Source organism: Rhipicephalus sanguineus, chromosome 1 (assembly GCF_013339695.2).
Source record: "Rhipicephalus sanguineus isolate Rsan-2018 chromosome 1, BIME_Rsan_1.4, whole genome shotgun sequence".
NCBI lineage: Eukaryota > Metazoa > Arthropoda > Arachnida > Ixodida > Ixodidae > Rhipicephalus > Rhipicephalus sanguineus.
In genome coordinates this window covers 186,916,484-186,943,073 of record NC_051176.1, presented here as the reverse complement: position 1 = coordinate 186,943,073, position 26,590 = coordinate 186,916,484, and the positions used below count along the sequence as shown (strand labels likewise).

The 26,590-nt window shown below is 43.4% G+C and overlaps 1 protein-coding gene across 1 annotated transcript; it reads left to right on the top strand.

Annotated features, from left to right (window-relative positions):
• Positions 1 to 930: 930 nt before the first annotated feature.
• Positions 931 to 15,264, top strand: LOC119403828 (mitotic spindle assembly checkpoint protein MAD2A). The gene is made up of 5 exons (XM_037670604.2): positions 931 to 1,148; positions 6,099 to 6,245; positions 7,185 to 7,305; positions 10,031 to 10,134; positions 13,941 to 15,264. Exons 1-5 carry the CDS (start codon positions 1,076 to 1,078, stop codon positions 14,111 to 14,113), a joined length of 618 nt encoding a protein of 205 aa, XP_037526532.1. The 5' UTR covers positions 931 to 1,075; the 3' UTR covers positions 14,114 to 15,264.
• The last annotated feature ends 11,326 nt before the right edge of the window (positions 15,265 to 26,590 follow it).

Here is a 26,590-nt window from a genome sequence, read left to right as displayed (position 1 = left end):
GACGTCGGCGACGTGGCGGTCAGGTATGGCCTGCCCGTCCCGACGTGGTGCCCGCGGTGGCTCCTCCCCCGTAAGGGGGCTTTCCGTGACTACCCTTCACAACGTCGACAATGGGTTTCTGGAAGTTTTGTCTGCTGACGAAAACCAAATAGTCATCTACATAGCGGAAAATGTGCGAAGCTAAGTCACCCAGGTTACTTTTAATTTTACGGTCAACGAAACTTAGAAAGATGTACTTGCTCAATGCAGGCGCTATGCAGAAACCTACGCAAACAGGAACCTATGCAAAATTCCGGTCGCTAGCTTCCTAGAGCTTCTGGAATTTTACTTGAAGTCCACGTTCATTGAGTGGCATGGAAACAAGGAGGTTTAAAAAAATTCTGGAGTGGAAGCTCTCGCAACGCCTTGCCAGCAAAAGTGAAGCCGGCTTTTGCCCACCAAAGAGCTGGGAAACGTGCTCTTTTCTGGTGGTGCCTACTTAGAGATCAAATGGCTTTGATCTGTTAGTCTAACTACTACGTTAACTATAAAATAAAAGATCGTTGTTGCCGACGAAAGTAACCCGTCGAGAGGAGTATTGGTGATTCATCTCCAATAAAATTTGTCGTGACTTTTGAGGCTTACAATGAAAAACCAGTAGCACAAAGACGCACTTGGAGCAGTATCTGGCGTGCGAGGAAAACGCTCGCTTTCCTTCGCCAAACGCCGACGGTTTATTATGCCCCTACTAAGATGGCGGGCGCAGCCGCCATATTGTGGTGGGCACGGCTTCACTCTTGCGCAATAATCGCCACTCCAGCAATTTTTCTTTAACCTCCTTGCATGGAAACATGGAAAGACATCGAGTTATCTAAAGGGCAGTAGTTCTATCAGGTTCTATCAGTTCTATCTATAAGTGTTTTATCGCCCCGCAGAGCTCTGTGCTTTCTTATCGGCATCGTCGTCAGCCGGAGTCGGCGACAGCAGCGCCCCGTAGGTGCGACCGGCGCGTGCGAAGGCGGTTAATCCGTTATTAATGTTTAGAGTGACTGTCGATATAGCGTATTCCAGCTTACATGGTGAATAGCTATCGGTCATGCAAACTTCGACAGTCACTCAAAATGCCATCACCTTGAAAGGTTCTGCCCAGATCGTGGCAGAATTCTTCAGTAAGTCCGAATGTCTTCACTCCGTGATGTGTTGGTCTCATCGCCTAGAAAGGCACCCGAGATTCAAGTGATTGTATGGCCCTGTGCTATGTTGCTTTCAATTTTATCATATTACAACCGGACTGATCGAATCCATTCAAACTTACGAACTCAGGACCAGCAAGGCAAAAGAGCAACGCTGTTGTGAACATGCCGATGGCCTTGCACGCTTGCCGTGTTTGACAGTGCCTACTAGTGTCCTTCGTGGTTGTTATGGCAGAGCTTTGCACGCAAGGTAACGTGAACGTATGACGGTGGCATTTTTCTCAATTTAGTAAGGAAGTACACACGCCGAGCGCCGTACGCATTGTGCTCGTCACCCCCGCGTGCTGTTTGTAGTTCTGTCATTACTTTCTTGTTTATTGGCAACACGTTGTTAAGCTTGTAGCTGTTAAATTGTCACAAGTATCGCCCTGCTAGAGATGTGCGCCATATATTAAATTATGGCTCATCATATGGATACACATGCAACATGTATTGTGCAGTATTCAATGTCGTTGAGTAATCCAAATTACATTGGATTATTTGTTAATATTGCTGCTATAAACTAGAACTTTCGCTGCATCATGAGGTGTTTGAGCGTTTAATTGCACCTTGCTTAAGTAATGGCTGTCATTTTTATGCCTTGTAAATGTTGTGATGTGTAGATGGCTTGCACCGACGTCACGGAAACCCTGCATGTTGGAGCACCAGCATGTGGAGACGCGACGCTAGCGATGCCACATTAATGCTGTCAGAACATCACATGCAGGTTATTTCATTACGCACGTGCAGAGACACTCTTTCCACGTCGTTTTCACATTGTCGCAATTTGTTTGTCATCAGAACCACCATTGTGGAGTACCAGTACATTCAGAAGCGCCGTCCATGACGTCACGTGCAAGCCATCTATTGCTTTAACCCTTTGCGGTCCAAAACTTTTACCCACTTTCCAGCTCTACCGGTCCGAAACTATTTTGCCAGTTTCTGGTGCCGGGAAGAAAAACACAAACTGCGGAAGAAAAACTCACAGGATGTTTATTTTTGCTCCTGCATCCTGCAGGCAACTCCTTTAGCGATATTTGGGCAGCATATGATGCCGCTCAAAGCATTCGAAGACGACGACGACCGCCATCGTCGTCGTCTTCGTCACTGACTACTCTCGAATCACTGTCTGTTGGAGCCACGCAATTCTCTTCTTCACCAATGTCATCCTCGCTTTTGCTAAAAGCACCACCGTAAAACGCACGCGGTAGAAACGTGGCCATGCTTCTCAGCGAACCGCGCGCAAGTGGGTACGCTCTGGGCTCCATGCTGAACATAGTGCTGCACCCTAGTGTAAAAAAGTAAACCTCAACAAACAAAGCTCACTTATTCCTCAAGAGATGGCACTTCACGTATACAGAAAATGCACGTGACTCGCAGTGAGGAAACGGCGAAATTATACCACGAACGCCCTTGTCGGGCGGCCGTGTTGCGTTGTCGGGTGCTGCCCAACAACGGACCGCAAAGGGTTAAAGTCTTTAGTGTCCGAGTCAAGTGGGCTGGAAAGTTCAATTTGGTAAACATCATACCACTACAGTAGTGCTATGGTAATTTACGGGATGCAGAACATTTGTGGTCATATCAGAAAATGGAGAGGTATACTTGCTAATGTTTAACATAACAATAAATATATTTTTCTCAGAAGAAACAGCATATATGCCACCATGGATATTTCATATGCAGTGCAAAGCATACTGGGTCACTTTGCTGGGCCCATCAAAACAGCAAAACAGATGTTGCATTTTAGGTCCATATGAATTTCAGTATGCCACGTTTAGGGAGATACTTGAGAGAAATAATTATGTACACCGAATTCGTAGTCTGTGTTTCTGATGTTTCGAATGTCTTACCACATCATGGTGTCTACCAACTGGGAGTTCTCGAGGAACATTGAAAAATCTGGAAAACTCAAGAGAATCGGTGCTTGGGGCCATGAAAAATTATGTATAATTTCATTTACAAGAGGACAAAAGTCCTGATAATACTGCCTGAAGTACATCTTTCCTTCCTCCATGCTCATGTCACAGTGAGCTCTGCTGATGAGACCATGCTAGGCAGAAGGATACTGCCCTTCTAATGTGGAGTGTACTGGGTGGTCCTTTATAAAGGGGAACATGCGAGCATTTGGCCTGTGCTCTGTGTCAGCTGCTTAGAGTACCGGCAAGTGGCAGCAAGAGTAAACACATTTGCCTTTGTCATAATCTATTGGCAGGTAAAGCAACTAGGCACAACCGATAAACAGGCGTCTGGTAGATTGCGGCACCTTTTAGACTGTTATCCTGGCTACCAATAGATAACATCATAAGTGGACGTGCTTCTTCTTGCTGTTATTTGCTGGCGCTCGAAGCAGCTGCCGCGGAGCACAGGCCGTGCGCTCGTGTTTCTTTTCATAAAGGACCACACTGTACATGAGGCTCTTAGGTACTGCCAGCCTCCCCTTGTTTCATTTTGCCCTCATGGCAAATTTACAACTATTGCTAACATTTTAGCATCCCATGATGATTCTTCACTCCTATTTTAATTCTAGAAAAATATTTTATGGTTGTTGTTCCTAGGTGCAGGTGCTGTTTCTGACAATGACGCATCTTAGTCCCACCACAGTCATTCCTTTTGCATTAGGTGCTGCTTAGAATTTAGACCTGCAGTGCAAGTGCTATCTAATTTTTGAAATAACTGCTGAATATGAACTGAATAATACCCCTGTCACATGGCACATGTAATGTCATACAAAGTAAATGATATTCAAACTGAATGTCATTGCGACCTTCCGTTCCTGGTCTGCACGGGTGTACAAAATGGCATTCGCCGTTGATTTTGATGTTTGTTGCCAGTCCAGTGCTCTTTCTGCTTCTTATTTTTCTCCTCTGGTGAAACTGCAGAGTTTGCTTCCATGGCTGGCACATAGATATCGCATGCGAAATTCCAACCTCGCTACCGCGGCACTACTTTATCAAAACAACATGAAGGAATTGAAAAAGAAGAAAGAACAGACGAGCACTTGTAAACGTGGCTGAAAGGTGGCGTGTCAAGTTGGAGTCTGGGAACAAGAATATAGTTGTACAAGTTTCTTGAACTATCGTGCTATAGATCAAAAAGTTATCGAAAAGTTAAAAACAGCCATTAATAAGGACCTTAGCATTGATTACATTTTGCTTTAAGTTATCAAAGTTGTAATTTTCTGCCAAGCACCTGTCGTCGAGGTTACACATGTCGCGCTTGCACAAGTTCAGGAAACGAATTCAATGGTTGAATGCCATTAGCTGTGAATGTCATTTGCTGTGCCCGTGTAGCAGCAACAAAAATGGCATTAACGCCTAGTCACATTCACTGCGAATGACATTACATGTGCCATGTGACAGGGGTATGAGAGAAATAGTTATCTAGGAACCCTGTTCCCTATGCACCTGCTGACAGCAAACACTGGAGCTGTAGGTTTTAATAAAGCCAGAAGATTGATGCCACTGATGTGTTTTGGGTGTGTGATATTCTCTGTGTGGCTTAAGATGATGCTATGAGCAAACATCACTTCGCTCTGGAAATTGGACCTGCAGGTGCAATTTTGTTATATGTGCACCTCTAGGAAGGCATTTTTATTCTTTAGTAAGCTTACTTCAGAGTGACAGTGCCAGCTACAATTGTGCCAGCCAATGTCAAGATAAAACAGAAGTTCAGAGTCACTCAGGGAATTCAGAAATGGCAACTTCATAGATACCCTACACACACAGAAGCTTCATTAGTGAAACAACAAGTGGCTCATCCTATTGAAATTGGAAAAGTGGGTAGCAACTCCATCATGTGTTCCCACTCTTGGTCATACAGCCCTGCTTAGTGCCAGCTGTTCATGAATAGAAAAAAAAAAAGAAACATTCTGCCAAAATTCACTCAAAATTATTCTGCCAAGTTCTTTGAGAACATTTACACATCACAGAAATATTTAACTTCCATCACAGACATTCAAACAGAGTGTGACAGGGCTGCATTTAGCTTCATTGCTTTATTGGCCAAATGTGCTGTGCATTTTTTAAAGCTTTTTAACTCGCCATGTGTGAGTTGTCCTAGTGTGTTGATGTCGCTACGAATACAGTGGCAGTGCTTCTCAACTTTAGTGTTGTGCATAATCTGTGCCTCCTTCTCAACTGCTACCATGATAGGTATTCACCTATTAGACCCAGGTTGGATTTCTCTAGGAGCTACATTTTTCTTATTAATTTTTTGCGGTCATGCCATAGAAGCCAGATAGCCAGCCAGGTCAGAGTAGGTATGAGTAGCGAAAGAAATGCTCTCACATTTAGAAATGATAGCATTGCATTTTCCAGCAATCAAAGCAAAGTTAATGCCATTAAGTGTTAGGACCTCAATGCCATTTACTTAAAGATGGTGCTATACATATATTTTAATGATGGCAGATGCTACATTGATAGCTGCAGTCATTGCAGCAAGTTTGCTTCAATTGTAATGTTGAAGATTATTTGGATGGCAAAATTGCCAGAAATTCCACTAAAAGCATTAATCAGCATACTTTCTATAGGCTCATGTTTACTACAGAAATGTGATTGTGTGCAGCGATAGCTACCAACATTGGAAGTGTATGTGTGAGTTGTGCAAAATCAGAACACTCCAAGTGATATTGAAATTTCATGCCATTATCTCTATACATGTGGCACTGCATGAATGACATGAAACTGAGTTTTTGTCAGTTATTGTGACTGAACAGCGTGAGTATTGTTTTTCTGGAGTGTGTCAGTAAGAAAACAACTTGAGATTATGTTAAGTTTGATATAATTCTGGCAAAACTGAATGTCCTTATAAAAACAAGGTTGTCATAATACATGTTGTTGAACAGTGGCCATGTGTGAAGTTTAATGCAAGTTTATTTGTTATGTACAGATTATGGAATCAACAGTATACTCTACCAGCGTGGAGTCTACCCACCAGAGATGTTTACCACAGTTCAGAAGTACGGCCTCACTATTCTTGTTACAAGTGACGAATCCCTGCAGAAATACTTGGATACAATTTTGGCGCAGCTGAAAGGCTAGTATATGGCATTTTCGTTAAAACTGTTGAATTGTTATGTGTAGTAAATTTCATACGACATCATGGATGTTGTTTTGGAGTCATATTTGCTGTTGTAACAATGAGGCACATTGTGGTAGCTTAGCACGTAAGGTGCTGTGCTGCCAAGCTCGAGGGCACGTGTTTGATTACCAGCCACAGCGGCCACATTTCGATGGGGGTGAAATGCAAAGAACACCTGTGTGCTTAAATTTAGGAACACATTAAAAAAACACCCGGTGGTCGAAATTAATTCAGAGTCCGCCGTCATGGCATGCCTCATAAACATATCATGGTTTCAGTATGTACAACCCAAGTAATCATTCTAAACAATGAATGGGTTTGAATAACTCTCCACGCTTCTGTGCTAGCTCTAAAACAGGATGACTGCAAAAACATTGTTGTGAACCCTTGTGAAATATCGAAGGGATCAAAGTGGTCCGATGATGACGAGCTGTAAGCAAGCATCAGAAAGCTATTTAAGTATAGTGAAAAGCTTGTATAGTGGACCTGCCGTGGTAGTTCAACGGCTTTGGTATTGCTTTTTGTGCAAGTTTCATTACCGACCATGGTGGCCAGATTTCGATGGGGTTTAATTGAAAAATGCACATGCACTTCGATTTAGGTGCATCTTAAAAACAGCAGTCAAAATTATTCTGTAGTTACCCACTATAGCGTGCCTCGTAATCATATCATGGATTTGGTATGTAAAACCCCAGAACTAAATTTCTAAAAACAGCGAATTTGATGCGTCTAGAGTGGCTGTCTTATTTCTTGCAGTTTGAGTGTGAAAATGAAAGAATTTAGGAGAATATGCAGCACAAAAACTAGCGTGCATAGTTTGTACATTGTTAGAGAAGTAGGTTGTTTATGTAATTCAAAGACGCTCATTGATCATTTTGCTTGGTGGCCTTACAGACTGGCTCGAGGCCAAGGCTGTTCACCAAGTTGTTTTGGTGATATCGAGTGTTGACACAAAGGAAACATTGGAGCGTTGGGAGTTTAGAGTTCAATCAGATGAGGAGATGACAAGCAACAGGTGAGTATCTAGGCAGAGCTTAGCGAAATCTGCTCTTACAGAGCTGGGGTAAATCTTGCATATAGCTCCGATTACTGTGTCTGATGGTGACGAAATTTTATGGCTGTTCCACTTGTTTGCTTCTTTCCCATGTGTACTTGTGCTTGTGCCAAAACCTGGTGAAATTGCAAAACTTATCCACCACAGCCTCTGTCTAGCGATTACGAATGCAACTAAGTTGTAAACTCAGTTGCATTTGTTTATATGTCTCTGTATTTAATCTAAAATACAAGAGCCATGCACATTCTTGCTTTTTGTTTTATTGAAACCAAGTTTTTATGCCGGTGGCTGCAAGTGTCGAGAGCTGAAAGCATTTCTGCAGTGCAGAAGCTGTTCATGATTAAATGATGGTGCAAATTTAGCCCACCTCTGGCATCAAGACACTGCGCTGCCACCTAAAGTGAAGAATAAGGCACTAACTCACAGGAGTAATTTAGTGGTGGCATTGTCAGTTTGACAAAAGGCCAGGGTGGAGAGATCAGTATTATAGGTGCTATAAGTACTCATTGGTGTGAACCACTCAATTTTAGCGAGCCTGTGATGAAACTGAAAGTGCGTATTTATCACAGGAACTTCTTTACTCTAAAATTTATTTTTGCATGTCACACGAGATCACTATTAATAAGTTAATAAGGAAACTCATTAATTTTGCACACAGATGCATAAACAGTTATCTAAACACTACCAAAGTGGACACACAGTTGGTAAACGTAAGGTTGGCATTATCTTGTATTGCCCGAATCTTAAAATTTGGAGCAGCCTAAAACCTCATTTAGCATGCAATCCTAAAGCTTCTTCATACACTCAGGGATGCAACAGCTGCACCAATTGCACCAATTTGATACAATTCCTTATTTTTGCGCCAAGCTGAGCCAAAACCGTTAAATTTGTTAAAATTGCGCCACGCTGCGCCAAAATGCCTGACCAGCTTAGAATTTTCTCAGTTGCGCAAATTTGAGCGAGAAATGGAGGCCGCGTTGGTCATCTGCAGTGTGGGCATCGTCATCCAATACAGACGCGCAGACCCTAACCCCCTGCGAAAGAAAAGAAAAAAGTCAGTTTCACCGGAAGGACGAAGCAATGAATGTGATAGCAACAAATTGTAATGCTATGCGAAGTGAGGTTGACAGCAAACTCTTTTGTATCCGATCTCGCATAACTCTGCAAAACGTTGGTGTAAGAGGATACGGCGTTTCCAGGGAAAGATGCTCTTTCTGCACAGTGTCTTCGCATTGAGAGTGCAGCATGCAGCAGGAAATACAAGCCGCCTGCTGATGGCTGCCAAGATAGCGCGCGCACCAGCGATCGCGACCGCGCCCTTAGAATCAAAGTTCAAAAGTTGCTGCACCCCCCGCCTGCCTCTCGCGTGTTTTCATGCTCGTTCAAGATGGCCGGGTCGTTTCCTCTATGCTTCGATGGCAGGCTTCCCGACCGGAGTGGTGTTATCGCTTGTGCCCTCCGAGCGACGTAGATGGGCTGGCTGGTTTGATATCTGCTTCAGCCGCGTTCGTCGCACGCACTCGCGCGCTTTTACCCGCGGTAGAACATACTATGCACAGGGATATGTTATCAATTTGGACTTTATACGGGAGATGACGGCAAAAACTCGTCGAGAGTGACCATATAGTTGCTATTGCAATAGAAAAGGACAGTAGTTCTCAAATTTCCTGTTTGATTGTTTTATTGCGTGCAGAACGCTTTTTAAGCCACTTTTGCCGCAGTACACTGGTGTCCTGCGGAAAAGCATACTGAGATTTAGAAGGGGCTATTAGTACTAGCTGTCAGGGACACAGCACGTTTTGTTCCTTAATTACTCATTCGTGCACGCACCGTGTAATTACGAGTACTATTGTGATCGCTGACGTTTAAAAAATCATTGGCAATCATCTGGAGCTGCTGTGTATGGCATTTCTGCAGCTTTGAGAAACGATAGACAAAAGCGTATGCAAGTTCTCTTTTCTCGCTACCCCCACTTGCTCCTGCTTTACGAATCTCCCAAATATAGATTCGCAGGTCCACATTAGCATTTCCAGTGCCTGTCGAATATTTTGACATGTCCTGCAAATGCTAATGTGGACTTAGTCATTGTTCGCACTGTGGGGTGGCTCAACACACTGCGTTTATTGAAATAGCAGTGTTTTTGTGCACTGTGCACGAATGAGCTGATGTTGAATGGTTTTTACATATTTTTGTTTTCTTTTCTAAATGTAAGCCTTCTTTGTTATACTGCTCCAAACTTGGGATTTCTGGCTAAAAAATTCAGGTGTTTTTTTTTCGCAACCTGCTCCAAATTTGGATTTTTGTGCTCCAAAAGCAACATTTTGCTGCTCCGAAAATTGCTCCAAATCCTATTTCGGCTGTTGCACCCCTGTACACTCCAGAGACTCGGACGATTGGTTGCGATTGTTACTTAACACATACATGTAAACATAGAATGATACAATGTGCTGTGAGAGATGCCAATGCGAGCTTCGGGTGAATCCAAATGACTCAGTACCTGGTAACAGTTATTGAAGTGTAACATGCAACAGTCGAGTTGTGGCCTCCCATACGTGGCCCAGAACTACTCATTCTGCCCTCAGTACCTTGAGCTTAAAGAGCATGCAGGTCACTTTCACATTACTGCTGTGCATGGGTGCTTTTGGGATGTGGCATTTAACTTGCACATGCTGTTTACTGCACGCAGCAAACCAAAGGAGAAGGAGCTGAGCAATATCCAGAATGAGATTAAAAGCGTCATCCGGCAAATTGTGGCCAGCGTCACATACTTGCCCATTCTGGAGACAGCATGTAAGGTTTTTGCGTTTCCTGGCTTACACAAAAAGTGCTTGTGGTCTTTGACATTATTCATCAAATGTTTTTCAGTCAAGATATATGGTGATATTACCGCGAATATATCGGTGTCTATCAATGGCTAACCACTAGTCATGCTTAACCTTTTCTTTTAATCATTTCTTTTGTGCTCATTTTCCTTACCTTGTTTTCCCTGAAGCTCCTGCGTATGTCTTTTTGTTAAGAACTGTTAATTCATTATAAAATATGCCATTTAACCTGTTAAAGGGGTCATGAACCACCCCTCGGTCTTGGTCAGAAAACACATCCTTCGGAAAACAGACACTGCTACGAACAGCTCAGCCAAATCTTGCAGTTGTCTGCGGCAAAGAGAGTTTAGACACGGAGCGTGAAGTTGCCATTTTCTCAGGCGCCCTCTTTTCACGCAGAGGCCCGTCCTCACTCTCTTCAGTAGGCAAGGGCACCTGCTGTGTAACGTCACACGACAGACAGCATGCTATTGGCCGATAGACAACATAATTCGAGAGCGACGTTCAGATCAGATGCGCTTCTTGTCACGGAGTGCCGCCACTTGCCGGTGCTGCACTTCTCAGTCTGTTAACTTTCACACAGTAGCCACACTCGCGCACACGAATCACAGCGGGAGAGAGCGATCGTGTTTCATCATGCATGCTCAAGGTCATGATGTGCGCTGACCTAACTTCTTTCTTCTGTGCCATGTCTCCCTGTGTAGCTTCCAGTGCGCTCATCGGGATGAGAAAAGAGAGAAAGCGCGTACGCCAAACACCTGTAACTCCGATCGTTCTTGACAGATTCGAGAAATTTTTGTGGCAATCGATTCGGGAGGCAGTAAACTCCGATACTGAGGTTATTAGATCATTACTTGGAAAAGTGGTCCATGACCACTTTAACCCTTTCAGACGCTACCTATGAAGAACTGTCTGTAAATGCGTCAAATTGATACGTTATTTCAAGGCACTCGATATTCTGTTGCAAGAAAAATAATGTTATAATACGCTAATTTATGTGCATTATAGTAATTATTCCCAATTATATCGTAATTAAATATCCATTTTTCTGAAGTCATTCATGCCTGTTTTTTGCATAAATAGAATCAAATCTCAGGCTAGAAATATAGTGCAAATTTGTTTTCGGTTATGTCAATCTCGAGCAAAGAAAAATTATACTTCAGACGTGGCTCGCGGGAAGTGGCACGTTGAACGACTTGTCGAACGTGGTAGTGCCTACGGCAAAGTAATTGTATGCAACAGTACACTGCAAAATGAAATTAAATGTAGACAACTTTATTATGCAGGATCTTCAATTCATCCAACACTCAATGTACCTGGCTCTTTCTTAGCCACTAGTCAATACAGCTAACAAAAACAAGTGGTGTGCACAATTGTGCACATAGCATGTCAAAGGGTTAAGGTAAAATGGCATATGCATCGACCAATATAAATGTACAGCACAGCAATCAAATGAATCAAATTCTTGCCGTTTGTCTTGTACTTGTAAAACTTATTCAATGATAAAAGCTTTCAAAGCCTTTAGTCCTAACAAGTACTTGCCATGAATTGCATTTTTTGCCACGCATAAATTTGTACTTAGGTCATACTTAACCAGATGTGCTGAAGTATATTGTGTCCAAAGCGGCCTGCTCTGCTTTGGTCTATTGCTTACCTCAAGGTTGTGGAATAAAAGTTGGTGTAATTAGGGATAAGGTGCCTCAGACAGGCTGGCTGACATTTCAATAGGTGGACCAGTCTTCGTCAAAGGCACCTAGTTATCCTTGCCATGCCAGTTTAAAGGGTTAGTGGATGGCATCATGTGGTGTCACTGTCTGTGGCTGAGCAGGTATTTCTTGGTTCCTTTTGCATATCACTTAAGGGGGATGGTAAGGTAAATCAACCAAAAAAGTGATTTTTATTTCACTAGTAAAAAATAATACACACTCTGTGGAGGAAAACTACGAATTGGCAAGTGCGCAGGAGCACTCGAAGCCATTTAAAAATGGTGCCAAATGACGCGCCTCCTGACGGTTGCGGGGGTTTGTTGACATGTTGTTTTCCATCATTGTTTCTGCATGGATATATTTTTTTGTGATAAATACGGCTACACCTATTAAATATATTCATGTCCTACATGTCCTACCATTTTCATAAGTTTTGATTACAAATTTTTCCGCTAGAAATGCTCTTGTAGCATAGTCATTGCTTTATGTTGTGATCACTTTATGCGTGTTTTCAAAAGTAAAAGTGCATGTTTCTCACGATCAGTTTGTTTTAAATTATCCAAACTTGATGTATCATTTCTGGAAAACTATCTGCCTGATTGCACTGAAATTTTCTGAGATTATACTTAAATGCCTTCCAAATAGTCTGAACCTAAAGCATTGAAAAAGTGTGAGTTGTAATTAAGAAAAAAAAGAATAATTGGAAAGTCTCTCTTGCGGCACTGGACAAGTGAGGACAATATTTTTTTCCTTTTGAGATAAATGTAGGAATCCATTCTTTTAGCTAGGGGTTAATGCCACTGCCATGTGGAATTGGCGTCCAAAATTTCACGGTCATACTGTTTTTTGTTTCTGAGAAAAAGTGCATTTAATTTTACAGCCCAGTCTAAAATTTGATACACAAATACAAAGGCATAAGAAAAGCTACAGCGTAAAAAGTGCACGAAGTGAAGGCCAGAAGCTTTCTTATTGAACACTCAAAATTTCAAAATAAAATATGGAACAGTTCGGGAGATATGAAGCTGAGACCAAGATGACCCATTTACCCTACCATACACCCTTAATTACTTTCTGATCACAGGTTTTCGTGTGAGAAATGGATAATAGTTGAACAAATAACAAAGCTGTATCAATGTTGTATATGAGCCACTTGAGGTTATGCTGTCGCACTGCAACTATTAAAGTGGAAAAAAAAGAACTAGAAAAAATGAGTGCCCGAGCAAAGGCCAAGAACAGTTCATTGTCTTGATTGCGCACATGGTAGATGGCGATTGTCTTTCCTTTCTCCAACGACTATGCCATCTGCCATCATAGTTCAAGTTAAGAATGGGAAAGAGTGAAACATGGAAAAATATACATGAAATAAGTAGCACACAAGAAACACATGCCAGAACCACAATATTCTGCTACATTGTAGTCACAGCCTGTCTTACAGTACTTGATGGTTAGGCAGTGAAACCTTACATTTCTTTCCTTTTCCTTTTTTTTTTTGTCCTCCTAAACTGAACAGCTTTCAACACGACTTACTTGATGAATGCTTCATTTTTTGCATTCCCTTGATCACCGTATTTGAGAATCGAATCATGCAAGCATTTTTGAGAAGCGAATATATGTGAACTACATGCCATTTCAATAAAAATGCCTCTACACAAACGGTAAGGCAAGTATCGTACTCAACCTGATAGACATACATGATCACCTTGTGCTTTATATTCACCAGTAACAGAAGTAGCGTGAAATGCTTACTTTATGTTCTCGATTTTTCATCAAAAAAAAGTGGAGAAAGCCTTGTGTTGCCTGTCCTCTCAGGTGATCAGTCATTTCTGTATATAACAGCATTGTAGTGTGTGGAGGCGCAAGCTTGTTCTCTTGCCATAATTGAATTCAAATCAAATCTTCTTTGACATTGTGAACACGTGTCAGGAGTCCAGAGCCAAGTTATATTGTGCCAAGCCTACAATATGTGTTGACACAGCCCTTTATGACAGATTCGCATAGTCACAAAAAAGGAAAACGATATATATAGGCAACTTACATTACCTTGCTTCTTGCCTTTTTATTTTTCCAGGTGCTTTTGATCTCCTCATTTATGCAGACAAGAAATCAAGGCTGCCAAACAACTGGGAGGACTCACCGCCACTTCTTATTGAAGGCAATGAGACAGTTCACCTCAAGAGTTTTTCAACCAGTGTCCATACTGTGGATACTGCTGTGTGTTACAAGAACACGTTTAAGATGTAGCTGCTCATTACCCTTCCTCCCCCCTCCTTTTTTTTATACAACTTTGCATGTGAATCGTGACACCTTGTAAATTACACTTTCACTTTTGCTTGTAAGTGTCTGTCTTTTGCAATGCATGCCATTAGTAGCCTGGTTTTTTGCTATAAGAAGCTAGACAACATTCACATTTTTCTGCTGTACGTCATTAAATACGGTGGTGGACTGATAGTTCAGACATGCTCAATTATTTGGGCTGCTTTTTAATTGGCCCCATTGTTCTACAGCCAGTTTTGTTTCCCGAATGTTTTCACACTGAAGGTGGTCGTGTAGGAGCAGCCCAGAGGCATATTTTGATGCTCACTCTGGTTCGCTTGGGTTCTATGCTGCTAAATTGAGCCTTAAAGGGACCGACAGCCAACTTTTGTGGTACCCGTTTTCTTGAGTGCAACGGGAAGCTTACCGGTCAGAGCTTCTAATCACGGAGTGGTAACGCGGAGATCGCCGTAAAACATTTGTAATCAGAGTTTTTCGATCTGCAGCGATTATGCAGTCTTAATATCACATGCTGCAATCAATGAGAGGTGAGCGCGATAGCGATTATACGCCAGCAGTAGTGACAAGTTATGCCCTAAGTATAAAAAGGCAATGTTACGTTTGCAAAGCCTGCGGTGCTGCGACTACTGCTTTCTAGCCTATTAAATTATTTTACAATAATTATAGCGTTTTTCTGGGGCTTCTTATAGAAGTACTTTGGCCGTACACAGGTCGCTTTATCACATTTTAGTCAAGCCAAGCCAAGCTAAGCCTTCGAAAACGAAACAAGTGGTAGGATACACCAGCAGTGTTGTTCATGAAGTGGTAGCAATCCTCCACAGAACAGTAAGTTGATGGCATTTTGCGAGCAGCAGCGCAAACTCGCGTGCTACTCTTCAAAAGTTCAATACGACGAGAGTAGACAAGAGCCGAGCTACGTGGGAAACGCTGCCGGACGCCGCGCGCATGCGCCGCAGGCTCTGTTTCACTGGAAGCCACGAAAGCAGCGGCGCATCTCATACTTTACTTCTTTTACCTTAGAAACAAACGGGATTGGACAATAACATACATATTCAAAATTTCAGCCCTCGTTCTGGTGCGTGTAAAAGCATTGGACTACGTACAACAAAGTGCTTAAGACTGCATACGTCTAGTTTATGGCGCTCGCGCTAGGCTGCGCGACATACCGGTTTTTGTTACTTTTAAACGCGATTTAAAAATATAAATCCTACTCAGATCGCGAAAGGTATTCTGGAATCTGTCACTATAATTCACGGCCTTTTCGTTTCCACCAGGATCTAATCGCCCGTTCTGGCCAGTTGTCGGTCTTAACCATTTAATGCCTGAATTATGAAAGCACCGAAGAAAAAAAATTGTTTTTCATTTTTCAGCTTTAAATAGCAACCTTAACTTAAATCAGCAGTTGTATTATCCAAAATGCAACTTTAATGCATACTTTTAGGTATGTCGCGAATTCGCGACAACCGGCACTTAAGCCAGTAGTAGCTCAATATATGTTCAATGCAACGCAAGTATGGAATCCCAGCATCAATGAAGCGGATCTGTTCAGGGCGACGTAACTTGGCGTCGTCATTGTTGTTAAATGCAAGTTAGACTTTGTTGCCTCCTACCAATCACGTGACATCGTGTCGGCCACCGTGTGGACCCTAGACTCCGCCGCCCAGTATAGCTGACTTCTTAAAAGTCGACAGAATGACATGAAGGTGACGGCACCAAGAAATATATCTAGCTCACCACGAGACAGAGCCAGTCCTTTGTTCGGATTTTTTTGCGTCGCAAACAGATTGCTCTGCTGAATGATGTGATGCATGAAGGTGTCATAAAATATCTCCTTGAAATATTCGATAGGAGTGTGGCATATTCAATGGGAGTGTGGAATATTCCAGTGTGGCATTTCCCGCTGTTCTTGACAGTCTTTTTTTTTCACCGCACTGTAAGTTTTAGAGAGGGGTGATTCCACGAGAGATCGAACATGCCTGTCCGGTCGCAATTTTTGTTTTGCCTGGGTTTTTTATATGTTGTGTGGGCACATTCAAAGTGCACGGAACTGAAAATTTTATTTCCAAGAAACGCTCCCAGCGCGCCAAAAAAATATTTGAAGGTGGCGGCGCGGGCCTCCTGTTTTTGCTCACTGCAATGTTTTCGGATTTCACGGCCGAATTTAGCGCGAACTATAAATGATGTGTCAAAATATTTTTTTGCTGGCTTTAATACGCATTACTGTGAATTACATCCATGCTTTTTTTATGCCGTCCTCAAAAAGAAGAAAATGTGAAAAAATGGCAAACACGGCCGAAATCAAAAAAGGGTCCTAAGTTTGAGGCGTCTTGGCGCCTTTGCTATTTCAAACAGAAACTTGAAAACAGCGTCAACTATAGAAAAGAGCCTTTGCAACATTTATACGGAAGATCATTTTCCTACGGGTAGCGCAAAAAAAGAAAAAAAATAGTTAAAGAAGCAAGTTTTTTCGAAAAAGTACATTTTCAAAAAATAAAATAAAAAAAAACTCCGGTCTCAATTTTGACGACAATTTTTTATCGAAGAGCTCTTATGTCAGTGAACGCACGGTTTTAATATCATATGTCCTCATTTGCTTTGCTTACGAGATATAACTGGCCAAAATGACCCTTGCTGTGTGTGCTCACTTCAGTGCGACTGATGGTTGTTATTAGCTTGCATTGGGCGTAAATCGCAGTTTTAATTATTCTGCTGCAGCAAAACCTTGCTCTGGTGGCTTTTCGTCAAGAAAAATGTGTTCTCAGATTTTATCTGAGTCTAGCGTGTGCAAAAGTGGGCTGCTGCCGCCCTCTAAATGGCTAACGTGTAAACAGTTTCCAGCCTACAACCTCACCTACAATCATCAGAGGAAAGATGGGCGCGCCTGTTCAAGATATCAATCGCTTCTTCTTTCTGAAGGAATGCCTGGTCTAGCTCATCGCGGTTAGATGTAGACAGGTTTTCCTTGATGAGCGTAAAGCAATGCAAGTAGACCTCGCAGGTGTAGCGAAGATCCTCAGCCTATGACAGTAGCTTCTGGAGGTAGGCAACAACAAAAAGAGCAAAGAAAAAAAATTTTCGCAACGAAAACGTTTTCCTCAGGAATCTTCTTTTTGTGAACGCGTAAATAATCGGCACAGAATAATCGGACGTAGCCATGGGCCGCACGCATCGCGTGTAGTGAACAGCTAGACCTAGAGCAAGTCGAAACGTTTATACTGAACGGCGCCGCACAAATTATCTCACATCTGCGCAGCTGTCATGAATGCCTTTCCAGAACTGCTCACGGTTTAACATTTTATGACGAAGGGTGTCTAAGCGCTTTGGGCTGTAATATTTTATTTGTAGGCCACTCTCATTGTCAAAACTAAGGGTAATGTCCGTCTGGCGCCACCAATGACCTCTGCTGTCCTCGACGTGGGAAAACACTTTAGTAAAGTGGCAACAAAACATAATAAATTGGGCAGCTTCGGCCACTCATGGCTTAATCATGCCGCACCGCACGTTTTCTGGCTGTTGAAACGCTGAGGTAAAGGTCGAGATGATACAGGAAGACGTTATCTGCGATGCCGAAAACATGTGATAGCGGGAAGTGAAATAAATGGATCGGAAATGATTGAGCTAAATTTTTACAAATGTTCTTTAGGCACAGTGTGCGTCGAATGGAGAAGATGGTTAGAGCGTACAATGCACGTAATGGAAGGGAAGCAAGCAGGCAGTGAGAATAAAACAACTGCATAGCAGCGCGCCTGCTGATTGTGGCATTTAGTTACAGATTACGTTGGCCTTCGCTGCATACAGATGCTTTATTCTGTGTGCAAGGAGAGTACTGACAAATGTGACCTAAACTATGTGTTCACGGTGTCTCGCGTGCTTCTGATTAGCGAATACTGGCGGGGTAAGTTGAGGTTGTAAGCTGCAAACTGCGTACGATTTAGCCCTTTAGAGAGCAGCAGCAGCCCACCCTCGCGCACGCTAGACACAAATAAAGTTTACGCATACATTTTTCTTGACGACAAGACACCAGAGCAAAGTTTTACTGCAGGAAAATAATTAAAACTAGATTTACGCGGAATGCAAGCTGATGACAACTATCAATCGCACTGAAGTGAGCACACACAGCAAGGGTAATTTTGGCCCGCTAAATCTCGTGAACAAGGCAAATGAGGACATACATATTAACACGGTGTTTTCACTGACATAAGCGCTCTTCGACAAAAAAATGTCGTGAAAATTGAGGCCTGAGTTTTCTTATTTTTTGAAAATGTACTTTTTTTGAAACAAACTCGCTTCTTTAACTATTTTCTTCTTATTTAGCGCTGCCTGTAGGAAAACGACCTTCCGCATAAATGTTGCAAAGGCTCCTTGAAATACTTGAAAAAAAGCATGGATGTAATTCACAGTAATGCGTATTAAAACCAACAAAAAATTTTTCGACACATCATTTATAGTTCGCGTTAAATTCGGCCGTGAAATCCGAGAACATTGCAGTGAACAAAAACAGGAGGTCCGCGCCGCCACCTTCAGATATTTTTTGGCACGCTGGGAGCGTTTCTTGGGAATAAAATTTTCGGTTCCGTGCACTTTGAATGTGCCCACATAACATATAAAAAAACCCAGGCAAAACAAAAATATCGACCGGACAGGCATGTTCTCTCTCTCGTGGAATCACCCTTTGAGGGCGGCAGCAGCCCACTTTTGCACACGCTAGACACAAATAAAATCTGAGAACACATTTTTCTCGACGAAAAGCCACCAGAGCAAGGTTTTGCTGCAGCAGAATAATTAAAACTGCGATTTACGCCCAATGCAAGCTAATAACAACCATCAGTCGCACTGAAGTGAGCACACACAGCAAGGGTCATTTTGGCCAGTTATATCTCGTAAGCAAAGCAAATGAGGACATATGATATTAAAACCGTGCGTTCACTGACATAAGAGCTCTTCGATAAAAAATTGTCGTCAAAATTGAGACCGGAGTTTTTTTTATTTTATTTTTTGAAAATGTACTTTTTCGAAAAAACTTGCTTCTTTAACTATTTTTTTCTTTTTTTGCGCTACCCGTAGGAACATGATCTTCCGTATAAATGTTGCAAAGGCTCTTTTGTATAGTTGACGCTGTTTTCAAGTTTCTGTTTGAAATAGCAAAGGCGCCAAGACGCCTCAAACTTAGGACCCTTTTTTGATTTCGGCCGTGTTTGCCATTTTTTCACATTTTCTTCTTTTTGAGGACGGCATAAAAAAGCATGGATGTAATTCACAGTAATGCGTATTAAAACCAGCAAAAGAAATTTTCGACACATCATTTATAGTTCGCGCTAAATTCGGCCGTGAAATCCGAAAACATTGCAGTGAGCAAAAACAGGAGGCCCGTGCCGCCACCTTCAAATATTTTTTTGGCGCGCTGGGAGCGTTCCTCGGAAATAAAATTTTCAGTTCCGTGCACTTTGAATGTACCCACATAACATATAAAAAACCCAGGCAAAACAAAAATTGCGACCGGACAGGCATGTTCGATCTCTCGTGGAATCACCCAGAGGCACTAGCTTGGTTGGTCTATCTTCGTCTTCATCCTCACTGCTCGATGAAGACACTCGTGCTTGTGTATGAAGATCGACGTCGACATTATCGTCTTCGCTGTCACTGAGACAGCTGTCATCGCTTTTATCTTCAGGTGGAGGAAAGTGCGTGCGGAGCCTTTTTTGGCCATAAAATGAGCGGCAGTCCATCATGAACTTGTCATACCGGCAGTCATCATTCACAGATTCAAATGCCGGATGTCGCGAATTCGCGACATACCACAGAAGCGAGGATCACGCAGGAAATAACGTGCTTCAAAACAACGTGACATGTCGTGTGTGACCTCTTGTATGCGTGCACACCGAAAAAATTTTATAGGAGATGGAATTTACGTCCCTTGGGCAGAAAACGACGAAGAAGGGAGAGCTGTTGCACGTGCTTCGCGCTCTCCGGCAACTGACACACAACACTGGGTTCCAGCTTGCAATACCTTACATGCAATGGCGCTAGATGTCTCGTGCTGAAAGTTACGTTCGCCGCAAATTCATGACAGCCGCCAGTGAAGGCAGCAACGCGTTTCGTGTGTACTTCATCGGCATCTTTCGGTATGACGCGAATTCGCGACAACAGGCAGTAAAGGGTTAAAATGAGCAACTGCACAGCAGGTGATCGTGTGCCAAAATCACCTAAAATCCCATTTTCACCCATGACGTGACAGAGTAACCTTTTCAAAAAGGAAGCCCAAATGCTTTAGAAAGCTGCTAATAAGTTATTCAGGGTGGCTTTCCAGTATTTTTAACGCAAGAGCTTTAAAGGGACAGTAAAGGCTAATATTAAGTCGACGTTGATTGTTGAAATAGCGGTCCAGAAACCTCGTAGTGCTACTTTTGTGCCAAGCAAGTGCTTATTTTGAAATAAAATGACATTTTAGTGGTCCACGTCGCGTTAGCGCACTTCAAATCACCCGCCTGAAAGTGGTCTTTCTCACGTCACTGCTGCCATGCCCAACGTTGCCTGCCTTTACTGCGCGGCGGCGTGCACCATTCGGGCATCCGGCAACATCACATGCATGCGGTATTTTGTCGAACTCTCTGTCTGAGCGACTTTCACGAGCGCGCAAAACACACGCGGCAGTATGTGATATCGAAACTACCACTGAGACGCGACCGCGTGAGCGAAGCAGGGTGCCGGGTGAAGCGCAGTTCGGCAAAAATGGAAGCTTTGAACTACGCGTGCCGTTCCCCATGGCAACGCCAAAGAGGTTCTTTTTTCCATCACTCAAACAGAAACGAATAAGCAGCACTTTATTACGTCACTTGATGCACGGAATGATCTTTTTTTATTGCAGCTAGTTTGATTACGAGTGATTAATTGTAGTTGGACTCTCTCACGTCATTGGGATCATTTCCAAAAGCCCCGCTCATCGTGTGATACACTTAGCTTAATTTCTCGGTAAGTAGGACACTGCTGTTCATAATGCAGTTTTAGACGTTGACATATATTGAGCTTTCACTCTAACATAAATTGTTATTTGCCTTTAGTGTCCCTTTAAAGAGCTCGTTTTGCAGAAATTCCGGCATCAGCGTCATTGGTTGTGAGCGAAAAATTGTGATGGATGGAAATAATAAAAATTACACCATCTCCTGCTAAAGGGGACCATGAGTAGATGCGAAGCCGGAGCACTTGCATGATCGCGTTCCGTTGGCGTTCGTTGGGCATGCTACCGAGCTCGCGTCGTGGAACGCGAAGAGCGACGCTACGCGCGTCGTATCTTCCATCTAGCCTGGCCGTTAATTCTCACAGGGCGAGCGGGGTACGCGGTTGACAGGCGGGCAAGAGGGGGCAGTGTAGGAGAGGAGAGAGAAGGGGAGGGGATGCGCATGCGCTCGAGCTCATCGCGGCGTTGCGCAGGAGAGAATTTCGGCATGTCTAGCCCGCGTTTCAGAGGAAGAGTGGAAAGGGGGAGGGGAGAGGGTGAGTGGAGGGGGGACGGGAGAGGGTGAGTGGAGAGGGGAAATGGGAGAGGGTAGATGACAGGGGGAATGGTGAGGGGAGTGGAGAGGAGGTGTGTGGAAAGGGTATGCGCATGCGCAGTAAGGGTGGTCACGCCGCACACCACCACCGGATTGAGCTCCGCCTTAAGATACTTCGCATCTAAAAAATCATGGGTCTGAGGCGGAATTGAACCCAGGGCTTCTGTGTGGCAAGCAGCTGTTCTACCACAGAGCCACGTGAGTGCTTGAAATAGTTAAAAAAACAACAAAAATACCTATATTAATGGCATGTAGTGCAAGGAGTCTCATGTGGCAGTAGTGCAGAATTGTACCAGGCTTAGCGCCATGTCAACTGCGCAACGAGTGGGTGGTTTAAAGGCCCACCCATTACAAAGCTTTCAGCCATAATTAACCATCAGCAACAGCATCAACATAGTGTGCAGCTGCGCAGATGCATTTGTTGCCTTACAGACGTGTAGTGGGTACTTCGCCAATGCGCAAAAGGATGAATAACGGCGTAGTGGGCATTCCAGGATAGTTTGAAGTGGCCATAGTTACGCACACCGATGTTGCTTTCCTTGTGGCACAGTTGAATGTCCACCGAGAAGCGGAAGTCAGGCACGCAATTGATAAGGCAATGTGAACGGGGCCGAATTATGCTATCACGTTCTACTCTTGAAGTCAAAGCTCAAGCATCCTATGGTCTAGATGTCTAGGACTTTCACCTAATGCAAGAAAAAGTGAGAATATGTCAGTACCTTAACATACAAGGACAACTTTCAGATGCCATACTGTGCACTGTCGGAATATTCATACTCCACCTGCACTCCACCTGCAGATTTAGTGTCTGTGCATGCAGTCAGCTTTCTTCGTGCCTGTGCTTGAGATATGAGGGTTCAAAAAAAGTTCATTTTTTCTTAATTTTTCCCGGGCACAAAAAGCAGGAAAAAGATAGAGGTTCCAAATTTACTGGATAAATTGCAGTTGTGGAAAAATACGAATAAATATGGGCAGGCAGGCATTGCAAGAGAAGTTGGAACAACGAGTGGCTCTCGGTCTGATTTCTTCGCCTATTTTGGTGCTGAGCATCTCGATGTGGACACGCCTCCTTCATCGCACGCTTCAGGGGGCCTTCTACTCGACCAGCAGTCAGCTCGATGAGCACAAAATACGAAGATTCTGCAGGAAGCCCGGTTGCTACTTACAGATCCTACCATGGACAAGTCTAAGGTAGCTATTTTTAACCATCTATCTGCCAGCAACGGCTAACTCTCGAAGCTTAAGGTGCACTCGAAGAGCATTAATAATTACTGGGGTTTTACATGCCAAAACCATGATATGATTATGAGGAATGCCGTACTGGAGGGCTGCGGAACTTCAACGACCTGAGGTTCTTTAACATGTGCCTAAATCGAAGTACACGAGCCTCTAGCACTTTCACCTCCAACGAAGATTCAACACTCACAGCACACATTGCCGACGATGAGCTAGAAGCAGAATATGTAACTGCTGCAGAGTGTAATGACCAAGCTATCAGCATGCTTGCTGAAATTCGCTGCAAAATCACCCATTTGAGACGTGTGGACAGAACAGCAGTGTGCGCTCCTCAGAATGTAACCCCAAGAGTTCCTGATGCTTTGCCCAGAATTGGCCCAAGACTGCCAAATCTTGATATGCCAACATTTAGAGGCAATGTTCACAAATGGTCAGCTTTTTGGGAGCAGTTTGAGTAGACTGTTCATTTTAACAATGCCATATTGACAATGATGAAGTTTTCCTATTTGCAGCATGACCTTGCAGAAGAAGCGGCAACAGTGAGCGCTGGTTTGCAGACTTCTGAAATTTGCTACGCAGATGCCGTAGAACTTCTCAAAGAATAATTTGGTGATCATAAAAAGATAGAGCAGCACCACCTCTCAGTGCGTAGCAATGTACCTTATGTAAAGTCGGGGGGGGGGGGCTACGAGCCCTCGGGAAACTTTACAATGCCGTGCAGTTAAATATCTGCTGTCCGACTGCACTTATCTTACTCATGCTTAGTTTCTCTGCAGTGCTGATTGATATTCTACAGAAGGTTTTGCCATACGAGATCGTTTTGGCATACACGAGGAAAGCGAAGCCAGACTTTAAGGCTACATGAGTCTAACGCAAACTTCTCATACCCAGCACTGGCAGCTGCAATATTGGAATTCGGGTTAAAAGAGCTTCCCATGTTCACATGAATTGGAAAGCCAAAAGCAGTGCAACCCAATGTCACAATGTTGGCCATCGTGCTGAGAGAACTTGAGGAAATAGCACCACTTCTGTACCGTACAACGTAAAACTGCATGCTCAGGTTGTCACGGAAGAGGCACCTCGAGTATGTGCGACCTTAACTACAGGAAAAAGGACAATACTGCAGAAACTTTGCTACCAGCAGCGGCTTCAGGTAGCACAGCAGGGATAGCTTCATCGCACTCACTAATGCTATGCGACAAAAATACCACAAATGTTTGCGCAGACAGACAGAAAAGTGTACCTACAGATGTTTTGCATCTTTGGGTTAAAAGTACAGGGCCAGATACATTGGAGGGACTCTGGATGGTGTAAGTTGGAGATCATTCATCACAGAAGATCTTGCTGCAAAAAGTGCAACTGTAGGTACTCTGAGAAACCCGAACTGCATTCAACACGTTTGGCAGCGCATCCCCGATTTCTGATAAAATAAGAAAGGTGTTTGAAGTACCACTGCACAGCCAAGACTGTTCTGAAATCTATGTCATTGAAGCGGTTGTGGTTCCAGTTATGTGTCACAACAGTGGCGTGCTGATGGCTGATAACAAATTCATTCAGAAATTGCTATTTGAGAACAAATTCCTTGCTAGCAAAAAAAAAATTTTTTTTCTTGAAGTGGAGACGGAGGCCGGCCTCAGCTTGTTGATCGGAGCTGACAATCTTTGGAAAATAATGACAAAAGTCGTAAGCAGTGTGGAAATACCATGATTGGATGCAATCAACACGGCATTTGGATGGACACTGAAAAGGCCTAGTCGCCAAAAAGCCTTTCTTGACTGCAACGCTAACCTTATGGCTTGTGTTATGCGAGTGCAAATGACTATTAATGATGAAATCACCTTGCAGATTCTCTGGTTGTTCTGGCAACCGGAAGCAATGGGCGTCGCAGAGTCTGGTGAATCTTCATCAGACAACTCCTTTGTACGCTTCCAAGGAATGATTAGCAAGGAAAATCGAAAGTACACAGTGCACTGCGAACAGAAACGGCTACTTGGAAACAACAGCGATTCTGCACTCGTGTCTGCAAAAACTGACAAAGAGGCTGTCGATGAAAGAAGGATTACTGGAGCGATATTCGGCAATACATGGAGCTGGGACACACTGTAGTGGTACCTAAGAATGTTCCTATTGATCAGGCTATCCATTATATATGCTGCATTAAGAAGTTAGAAAAATCTCTGACTACCAAGCTCTGGCTTGTGTTCAATGCATCATCACACGCTCAAGGCATTTCATCCCTCAACGACTGCCTTGACAAATGTTTGAACCTCAATCCATAGTTGCCACAAGTGCTACTTCGCTTTCAATGGTTCCCAGTAGCCATAAACTCTGACATCGAAAAGGCATTCTTACAAATCGAGGTACAGAAGACCAACAGAGACAGCCAGGAGGAGCAGCTGGAAGGTGCATCGAAAGAATAAACTACAGTTTTGGGAATGCGATGGGATACAAAAAGTGATTACTTCGAATTTTCTTCCAAATCTGTAGCCCTATATTTAGCCTCAGCTCAGCTTGACGCAAAACATACGCTACTCAACGCAGCTTCCTAAATCTTCGCCCTCACCGTATCTCCCACCTTCACTATTACTGCAAAGCTTTGATTTCAACGCTTGAGGGTTTTAGGCCGTCCTGGGGTGATGAGCTACCAAGGAGATCAACACACCATGAACAGCATGGTGTCCAGAAGTAATTCAGTTAGCTTCATCGAGATTCCGCTGCATATTTCTGTTGATGCCAGCCTGAAGGCTAATGGAGCGTGTGCCTATTTGAGAGCGGTTGACAATACCGGGAATTCACCTACATCACTAATAGTAGCCAAATCTCAAGTAGCACCTACCAAGACTGTACAGTGTACAGTACAGACAATAACACTGCCAAAGCTCGAGCTTATGGCTGCAGTAGTAGGATTGAGATTATTAAAGTAATCCGCTTATTGTGGGATTCGACGCATTTTCCCTGCGTAATGTGGACAGGCTGAACAACTCTAAGTCGGATCCAGGTTGACCATAACGAGTTGGGTGAGTTTGTAAAGCATAGAGCGACTGAAATTGCAGGAGTTGCTGACCCACTGCTATGGCGCTACTGCCCTGGTGAAGACAACCTGACATATTTATTGACTAGGGGAGTATCTGTAAAGACTGTATACATGTCGCAGCTTGTGAAGTGGACCAAAATGGTTATCCCAGCCAAGATCACACCTGGCATTCAGAACCGGATGTGAGCACGCCAATCAACGAAGAGTGTGAGTGTGACATATAACTGTACTTATTCAAACACCAAGAAACGTTGACACCCTGGTTGAGTTCAGCAACCTGCAGAAGCTTCTTCGGTATTTTGATTTGTGGACCAGTGCCGTGTACTCAAATATCGCTCGGGAAAACTATTTCGGCAGAGGAACTGAGCTAAACGAGGCGGAAAACATTCTAGATCTGTCGTGTTCAGCGCAAAGTACATTATAATGACATTGAACACTTTTCCATAAAGACACCGTCATGAAACACTCCGTTCTGCGTTGTCTCCCACCCTTACCTGGATGAAAGTAGGCAGCTTCAACTTGATGGCTGACTTGAAAAGAATGTATGACGAAAAACCACTGCTTATTCACCCACCGTGAAGGTATCTCTTTAAGGCTTTATACTCTGTTCCAGAACGTTCCGTG

Bases quoted from the DNA above. Each gene is read 5' to 3' on its own strand.
- LOC119403828 (XM_037670604.2), top strand. From the start codon at position 1,076: ATGCAAACTTCGACAGTCACTCAAAATGCCATCACCTTGAAAGGTTCT. The intron at 1,149-6,098 runs GTAAGTCCGAAT...TGTTATGTACAG, and splicing joins GATCGTGGCAGAATTCTTCA to ATTATGGAATCAACAGTATA. The intron at 7,306-10,030 runs GTGAGTATCTAG...TACTGCACGCAG, and splicing joins GAGGAGATGACAAGCAACAG to CAAACCAAAGGAGAAGGAGC.